Source organism: Lygodium microphyllum, chromosome 12 (genome assembly GCF_053477565.2).
Source record: "Lygodium microphyllum isolate KBCC chromosome 12, Lygodium_microphyllum_v1.1.10, whole genome shotgun sequence".
In the NCBI taxonomy this organism is placed as follows: Eukaryota; Viridiplantae; Streptophyta; class Polypodiopsida; order Schizaeales; family Lygodiaceae; genus Lygodium; species Lygodium microphyllum.
Window position 1 is genome coordinate 44,081,570 of NC_141146.1, and position 9,069 is coordinate 44,090,638.

General features: G+C 41.4%; 1 protein-coding gene across 2 annotated transcripts; it reads right to left on the reverse strand.

Moving 5' to 3' along the window:
- Positions 1–376: 376 nt before the first annotated feature.
- Positions 377–3,471, reverse strand: LOC148027694 (uncharacterized). 2 transcript variants are annotated; one of them, XM_087689386.1, is made up of 2 exons: positions 1,079–3,471; positions 377–986 (listed from the first exon to the last, which is right to left on the reverse strand). In XM_087689386.1, exons 1-2 carry the CDS (start codon positions 3,423–3,425, stop codon positions 922–924), a joined length of 2,412 nt encoding a protein of 803 aa, XP_087545512.1. In that variant the 5' UTR covers positions 3,426–3,471; the 3' UTR covers positions 377–921. The 2 variants fall into 2 exon arrangements, with proteins under 2 accessions (XP_087545512.1, XP_087545511.1); XM_087689385.1 differs by having other exon boundaries at positions 1,072–3,470.
- Positions 3,472–9,069: the final 5,598 nt, after the last annotated feature.

Below are 9,069 nucleotides of genomic sequence, written 5' to 3' on the forward strand. Positions count from 1 at the left end.
CATCTAGAACACCATGTGAGAATGAGCAATGAAAGCGAAAGAATCACAACAAATAAACACTAAGACGAATGAACAGTAAATAAGAGAACACAAGAACTCAAACAATGAATGGGCAGATAATGAAATCCATAACACAATAAAAGAGATGTACCATACAAACTGCACAGGTGAATGGCATGTATGGTGAACAACATTACCTCTAGATTCCCTCTCTCCAAGTGAATATCATCCAATGTAACATGAATGGAGGAGAGTACATATAGTCTCTACAACAAGTCCCAAGATGAACGAACCTAGTCCCAAATGGACTGCCCAACTACTCAACAAAGACGCCCAAAGCCTAATAAAAGAGTATATGCTGTGTAAAGATCAAATATCATAAACAGCCTAGAGGATTCATGTTAATTATTTACAGATCAACCCTCAACAGAACTGTGCCCATGCACATGCCATAAGTTCATGCATTCATTAGCAGACCTCTGGTCATAAGCTTTCTAGCATCTATAATATGCACTGCATCCTGATAGGTATCTCGCTGGAGATATTACAAGGTCACTTTTTCTTAGGAAGAAGGTAACAAATATACAGATTCCAGAAAGTCATTGCAACTTGCACTGACAAGAGGTCCCCTGTTCTTCACCAAAAGGCTCAAATATCCGAGGTCTACCAAAATTTTTGTACAAGGTTTTCCTCTTCACACAAAAGGGTAACAGTTTCTGCAAAGTTTGAGATTTGACTGCTGCAGAGGCTAGCTCATATGCACTGTAAGTGCTCACAAGTGCACACAACTTGACATTGGAATTAAGCACGTCACTCTAGAAGGACCAGCTTATCCAAACATCTGCACTCCCTGGAAGTTACCTCTGTATATCACAATTTACAATGAAACCAACAAAGTATTTCAACTTCTGCTTTGTAGTCTCAGCATCTTTTTGAGTTCTTGTGCACCGAAACTGTCACGCAATTCTCTGTGCCTTGCAAGATATCTGCATTTCAATAAAAAGGTTAAATCAATCAAATCAAGGACAACCAGTTGTTGGTTCTTAGCTACTCAAAAGAAAGAAAAATTACCTTTCACCTGATCTTACAAAGGAATCAAGTTCCTGCCTCAAAATTACCACAGGATTCTCAACGAGGGCTAGCTTTCCTGTAGCAATCTTTTCCAATGCATCTGTTACGATTGCAAAATTCTTCTCACATTCTTCGAAAGTACTTTTTATGACATGTTTCATAAGGCGCACAAGTTCTTGGATTGCCTGAGACTGCAGTGACATGTGCTCCAACATGTATTCTCTGAAGTAGGCTTCTTTATTCTTCATAAGTTCCTTTAAAGTAAGATGGATCTGATGATGGGCCACAGATGCGCTTCTGCCTCTTCTTCCACCAATAGCCTTAGTTAGTTCTTTGATGTCCAGATTCCAGGCCTGTGAACGGAGGCCATTGGTCAGTGTGTACTTAATATCCTTCTTAATAGCTGCTGTAACTGTCTCAGTAAGATACTTGACCATGAACTTGCATGCCTGCTCCTGCTTTTCACTCTCAACACCATCCCTCCCGACATTGTGGAAGACTTTTCTAGTCCACTTTTGATAAAGGACCTGACATGTTTTTCCCCCATGTGCTAAAAACCGATAGAATGCCAGTTCCCCAACATCCTTGTCCCACTGAGAAGCTATATGGATGAGAGCATCCTTAACTAGTTTTGCTATGTCCTGTTTCAAATCATTGCTACTGTTCTTGATATTCTCTAGCCTCTGGAACAACCTCTGTTTTTGAACGTGGAAAAGTTCCTTAATGTAGTCTACTTGTGTGTTGAGCGGGCCACCCATCTCAAATCCAAAAATTTTCCTCTGAGCAGTAGGGTTGAGTTCTGCCTCCAAATCCTTAGAGAACTCCTCGTCACGAAGCATCTTGACTTCCTTCCTCAACCTTGACAAACGGCCCCCAGTCCAGGTGACCTTTTCAGCCTGCCAAAGCTGGTCTAGCATTTTTATGATAGACTTGGCTTGCTCAAGAACGTCAATCACGCCTGCCATTAGGGTCTCCTGTGGCAAATGGAGAAAGTAACCTGCCAGCATCGAGACACCTTTTTCTCGTTCCCCAGTCTTGGACTCTAAAAATCCCTCCAAGTCATTTGGGAATAGATCTAATTCCAGACTTGCAAGCTGTCTGTGATGCCTTGTTGAGAAGGTTTCTTTTGCAAATGCCTGCAGTTCTATGTTCCAACCTGATGTTGCAAGTAATCGCCACTCGTCCATCTCTTTATCCTTCAGGCCCCGAAGTCTCCGAGAATTCGTCATGGCAACTGTTGGCCGAGGAGAAATCATGGGGTCCAACAACTTCTCAAGCACTGAGCTCTTAAGAATCGAAATGACATCCAGAGTAAAATTTCGCTCCCCTGTAAGGATGATGATTGTGGCTGCCTCTTTCACATCTCTCAGCACAAGTTCTTCTACAAGAAAGTTGTTGTCATCTCCGGGAACCATAATTGCTGGAAGGTCGAGTATGCAATAAGCATCACTATGAGATAAAGCATCAGAACCCATGTGTAAGTGATTGAGGAGTTGAGAGGGACACTTGACGGTAACATGCTTATACCTAAACCATCGTCCTTCCTCTACAAGACTGACGAGAAAATTGCTGACAGCTTGGTGAATGTCATCTGTGGAGGGACTGGCATTGCCTAACAAGAAATCATCCTTGCATTCAGTACTTCCATCTGCTTGCAAGCTGTCAATTGCGGAGGGAGCAGGAACGAATCCCGTCTCGTCATCGTAGGTCGAGTGATGCACGATGAACTCCATAAAGGAATCCTTTGTAGGGCCCTCCTGATACCCTTGTCTGAGATCATCGAAGTAGTACGGTTGGACTGAGAGTACCCTGTCAGCAACCTTCGACATGACATCAAGGAGCTCGGAGGAATCCCAGTGCTGCAGCAGAAGCTGGTAGGTGGGGCCATATTCGAGTCGGACGGGGAAGGGCAGGCCGGTGCGGTCCTGGGAGCAGGATGGCAGGAGGTTAACGGTGGGGAAGGAGAGGTGGGAACCTGCGGCAGGCGGGAAGAAGCCGAAAAGGTTGAGAACGGAGTTGAGGAGGCTGGTCTTGCCCTCCTGGCAGCTGCCAATGATGGTGGCAGCATGGCCGGCGCGGAGGGCGTGGGGGCCGGGGGGCAAATCGGGGCGGCCGAGGACGGCCTGATGGAAATGGGAGGGGTCGAGGGAGGGGCCGGCGGGCGGAGGGGCGGCGTCAGGGGAGGGGTGAAGGATGTCGTGGAGCCGGTGGCGGAAGCGAAGGGGGGCGTCGCGCAGGCTGACGGTGGAGGGGTCGAAGGGGGGCGGTCTCGGGGAGCGCTGCGAGTCCACCTCCAGGTACTCCCTGCGGGCTCGCTTCGCCTGCTGTTCGAGGTAGCGCTCGCCTCCCGTCATCTCTTCAGGCCTCTCTCGCTGATCCCGCCGGGGTTGTTCAGACGAGTTCACATGGGCAGTTTTTGGAAAACCCCCTTCCATTAAATTATTATTTAAAAAATTATTATTTAAACAAAGTAAAATAGGCCGCTTCTTTCTCTGCCTTGTCTCTGAGGCCAGCAAGGCCCCTTGTTCCTCTCAAGCCTACATGTTGCATACATGATACTACAAATCCTCCTCCCTCAGCTTGCCATAGCACACAGAAAAATTATACATCACTATGAGAACTCTTCTTGATTGAAAAAAAAAAAGATTCTTATAAAGGGTCACATAGCTGCACTTGTAAAAATGCAAGGTCGAAACAACTCAACTCAGCAACACCCAGCAACATGCTAGTATCAATGAAGCTTTACCATAGTGCAGCATCAAGTGTACTTCGATTGTGAGCAACGAATGATTTGACAAGTAAGCTGGCGAGGCAACACAACCACCACCCTTCTTGATAGGTTAGACTAGAGCATGCAAGCAAAGGAGGCAATGAAGGGAAGAGGAGTGAAGAGCGAGCGGAAGAGCCTCAAATACGGAGGCACAATGTAGCGAAGATGGCATGACAACCCCCACCACAATAGGTGGTAAACACTAGCCTAGCAATGGTGGTGGGCAATGATGGGACCCATGAAGGAAGACGATGCGAGTGGCAAACCCTATTATTGACATTCAAGTATCTTTACATGTGGTCAAGTCTACACTTGGAAAGGGTTTTTGTAAGGGTCACTATTGTGGGAGTACTTTGGGAAGAAACCCATGGTTTTGGTGGAAAACCAGGAACTCCCATATGGCTCAGAGTGGTTTCCAGTTTTCTCTAAAACCATTGGAAAACACCCCCCCCCTTTTCCAAAAACCCTTGTGTGAACACACACACACACACACACACTCTCTCTCTCTCTCTCTCTCTCTCTCTCTCTCTCTCTCTCTCTCTCTCTCTCTCTCTCTCTCTCTCATATCAAATGATTACAAAACAAGGTGATCTAATCACAAGGGCCTTACCAAGGAAGGCAAGAGTGAAAATGCTTAGTGAAGGTAAATAAATGGTCTAAAAGTGAATATCAAAGTTAATAACTAGATAGAAAATTTATGTGACAATGCATTAAATATCTAAGTGGTTAATGTAAAAAGTATTGAAATATATTGTCAGATGAGGAAAACGTTATAAGCTTCGAAGCTAACAAACAATGCATTAGATAAAGTTATTAATATCCATAATTTTAGAGAAGGGTGAGAAAGATATTGTTAGATACTTTAGATGTAGTACACGTCAACCTTATCAACATTATGAATTTCGAACATTGCATTCAAGAGACTGAAGTATTGGTGTTGATTTAGTAAGAAAAGTATGGACTTTGAAACTAGTAAAGGCTGCCATTAGTAAGAGAGGGTCTTTGTACCTTTCATGTAAGAGCATTCCTATTTTGCAAGAGAAAAAGGTCAAGGAGATTTCATTCCTCCAATCCAAGAGCAAATGTTGGTAGGGGTGGCCTAGTCTATACTATTAGTTAAGGAAAGGTGGGGGGCGGGTGCCACATGGCAGCCCCCCACCTCCCCCACAAAAAACAAAGAGAACGCAGGGGTGGATGCCACGCGTCCAACACCCGCCCCCCGGCGAAAATCGCACCGCCTAGTTAAGATGTTAAGGAGGAGTGAAATGCAAGTGGTTGTTTGAAAAAGGTAATGAAAATGGGATTGCCTTTTCTAAAGCTCTTCTTAGAAAATCACAAGAGGTTGTTAGGAGAATAAATATAAGATGAGATTAGATGGTGGTCGTGATGATGCATTCATGCTAATATAGCCTACTCCTCCTCCTCTTCCTATAACAATCACCATCATAATTGTGATTATAATAATAATGAAGGATTAACTTAGTGACAACACAAAGTTTGGAGAGCAAAGAATATTGTTGGCAACAATCACAATCATGAGGGAAATAGAAATGTAATGCGATACTTATTGGCATCGCTACAATGATGATCAATTGTAGTATACTATATCGACTTGATGCATGCCTGATTGTATAGTAGGGATGGTTTGTGATGCCTCAAGGGGTTCACTCTATGTAAATGCTCTATATCACGTGCGTTCAATGCCTATTTAAACATGCCCTTATCTATGAATTTTCCTTACAAGAAGATACACTCCCTTTTCTATTCAATCTTAATAATCCCTTTTTATGATACCCTTCTGTATGTGAAAAATGTGTAAAGATGGCACTTTATAAATCCCTTATTATGCTTACATATTTTTGAATCACTCCCAAGTGTGATGTACAACCTAAGCATTTGAAAAAACTAATGTCACTCAAAAGAAGAAGTAAACTTACACATAGGTGTAATATACACCAATACATAAAATGAGAACTAATATTTTCAAGTCATGCAATCCTTCATCTTCCTAAATATTAATGTGAAAATGGTGCCAATGATTATATCCCCCAAGTAGAAGTACAAGAAGGGACTTAAGCATATCCTTGAACTAAGGCACAAATCTCGTGCTCAATTTGTGTTTTAGGCACTTGCTCTATTGATTGTGAAGAGTGGGTAAAGGGAACTGGTATTGTGACTTTCTTGATTGGGGAAGACTACATCATTGTGCTAGGTGCTACCTTTTTAATGAGAGGTAATAAGGATTACTAGTGTGAGAGTACTTATGCATATATATTTGTATTTATATAAATATCGCCATATCTATTTCTATTTTGATTAACTTATTTATAAATAGATAGATGATCTAATCAAGAGTGGATGACAATAAATATCTCACTTGTAGACGAGTTGATCACATGTTCAAACATTGCCAATACAATAATATATATACCAATAGCATGTGTGCTTAGCGTCCCTATTATATAGATATCTAAGCCTCCCCCAAAGGAGTACCATAGTTTTATAATACTATTAGATTAACAAACAAGACATAGAACATCAATATAATGAATCCATAAAGCTAGAATCAACAAAACTAGAGGAGATAATGCCACAAATTAATTAGATATATATTGTAAGAGATGAAATACACGTTGTAATTGGCAAGGTATCTATATCACTTTAGAAAATGGGCACTCTATGAAATCATCTCATAAAGATTGTGGAATAGGACAAACTCTAAAATGCAAGCATTAAACTACCAAGTATGTAGCGGTACCCTATAGAGAACTGCCACAAATCCCTAAAAGGTTAGATGTGTCCTACATAGCTTCCCTAACAAGCTCACACGAAGCACACATTTGTACCCCACTATATTGTTGTAGAATACACCTCACTATATTGTTGTAGAGTACACCTCACAATATTGTGTGCCTTGGTATAGAGGCATGGGATATAGATACATACCTTGGTCACTACATTGTACAAACATTGTGCTAGTATGCAAGAGAGAGTAGACTTGAGCACATTCTCCTTGGCATTTTGTCACATGTTGGTCATATTTTAGTGACCATTGCTCATGAATTACATACCACAATTCATTCTACTTATTTGCATAATTTGATTCTCATATTTCTATTACTTTATGTATATTTTTTTGTGCTATTATAACATAGTATCAAAATTTGGGGCTTGGCTTTTCAACATTGTGCTTTGTGATCCTCAAGTATATGTTAGCTTCTATGACTTACACATTTCACAATTTGTATAACTTATCATATTTGATTTGGTTGTAGCTTTGGTAACTCATATGTATTTGGCTATATTTCCTTAGATATGTTCACTTCTTGTCTCACATCTATCGCATGGACTCAACAAAAGGGATTTTCTAAATATGATTTTTACATATCTTTTACATACAAAAGGGTGTCGTATAAAGGGTTTTTTCATATATTAATTGAAAAAGGGTGTGTTTAATGTAGGGAAATTTTTCAATAGGCCTTGAATGTACGGGATATAAAGGGTACATATAGTCAACCTTCTCAACCTATTATTTTCAATACACATCAACAATTATACTTCTCATGATTAGGTTATGATATTCACATGATTGCATTAATAGTGACATGTCATCCTTTGTGTTTAGTGACATTCATCTTTTGTTGCATTCATTGATGATACCATTATGCCCGATGCATTGACTACATTGACTTCTAGCACCAACTATGGTAAGCCTTCACGAATCACCATTGCTTACATTATGCTAGCTACCTGTACACATGACACAAACTATGCTAAGTCATCACCATTGCTTACACTATGCTAGCTATCTTTATGCAATTTAGTAGCTTGGATTTACTAAATTTTTAATTATTAAAACACTACAAGATATAGGCCTTATACTGACGTTAAAAGCGACGAAAATGCAAATAACAAAAGTTGCCCTCGTCGTCGCAAAAAACGTCGTTATTGGCGATGCCATAGAACAATCGGTATCAACATCGGTATTGGCGTCGGTAAATGCGATGCTGATAGCGATGATTTGTGATGTAAATAACGACGCCAATAACGATGCGAGTAGTAAAATTTGCGACGCTAATAGCGACAGTAACAGGGGCAAAAAAATACTGCCCTACCACATATAGCACTGTGTGCTTTATTAGAGCCATACAAAATAGTTTCTGCATTGTGTACAATGCGCTTGCAAACAAAAACAATGTATACTAAAATCATAACACTGATACATGAAATAAATACATGATCGCATAAAAAGTGATTTGTACAATCATGACAAGATATCACTAATACATAGAAAATATCTACATATATCAGGCGACCCAAAAATAAAGGTGTGTGAGCTCCAGGGATCTAAGGGCGAGCTACATATCCTCACCCTCTGAAAGCTCGTCCCGCCACACAGGAGCATCGAACAGACTCTGCAAAAAAAGAAACAACACATCAGTCCATTATACAATAATGCATTCTAATTAAACATGTTAACTACGGACAAGAAAGATGAGTAACTTACAGAGCTACTGCGTCTATACAATCGGTCAATCAATGAAGTGAGACCATGCCTCTTTGCATATCGAGTCTCAAAGCCAGTCGAATCGCGATTTGTAATGGAGTGCTACAAAGAAAACAAAATGCTAACTGTTAGAAACATGATTGTCAGTACAAAGGATATTGCAAAAAAATAAACAAGCAAAACAAAAGAAAAACTTACAAAGTCCTCCAAATATGTCCTGTGGCCGTCACTTTCAAAGATGATGGACCACTCTGGCCTCGAGTCGTGCCCTCACTGCCTCTCGCTACTGACTCCAACGTCCTAGAGAATCTATAGCCTCCTCCCTCAGTCGGTGCCAGTCGTTTGCATCTAACCACTCGGGCTTTGCAGTCCCACTCTTGATTGCCTTGCGTGTGTCGGATCATCTGTGTGACATATATGCATGCATGCAATCCATCATCCAGCCCGTAGAGAATCTATCTACTGAGGCTGGAACTGGAAACTCCTCATGCAAGGATGCTACTATGTAGTCCTTGCTCCCCTCCGGTATGTTCTTTCAATGATCTAAGACGTTGTGCCGAAAAACTTGTTGGCATAACTCTCTCATGTGAGCCATCACCCTCCTCCCCTCATCATTCATGATGATGGCTCCTGACCTACCATCGACTAGATATCCATATCCCCTTGGAATCTGCCTAAGATGGGTCCTCTCCCATCTGCGTCCACGCTCCTGGGCATATCT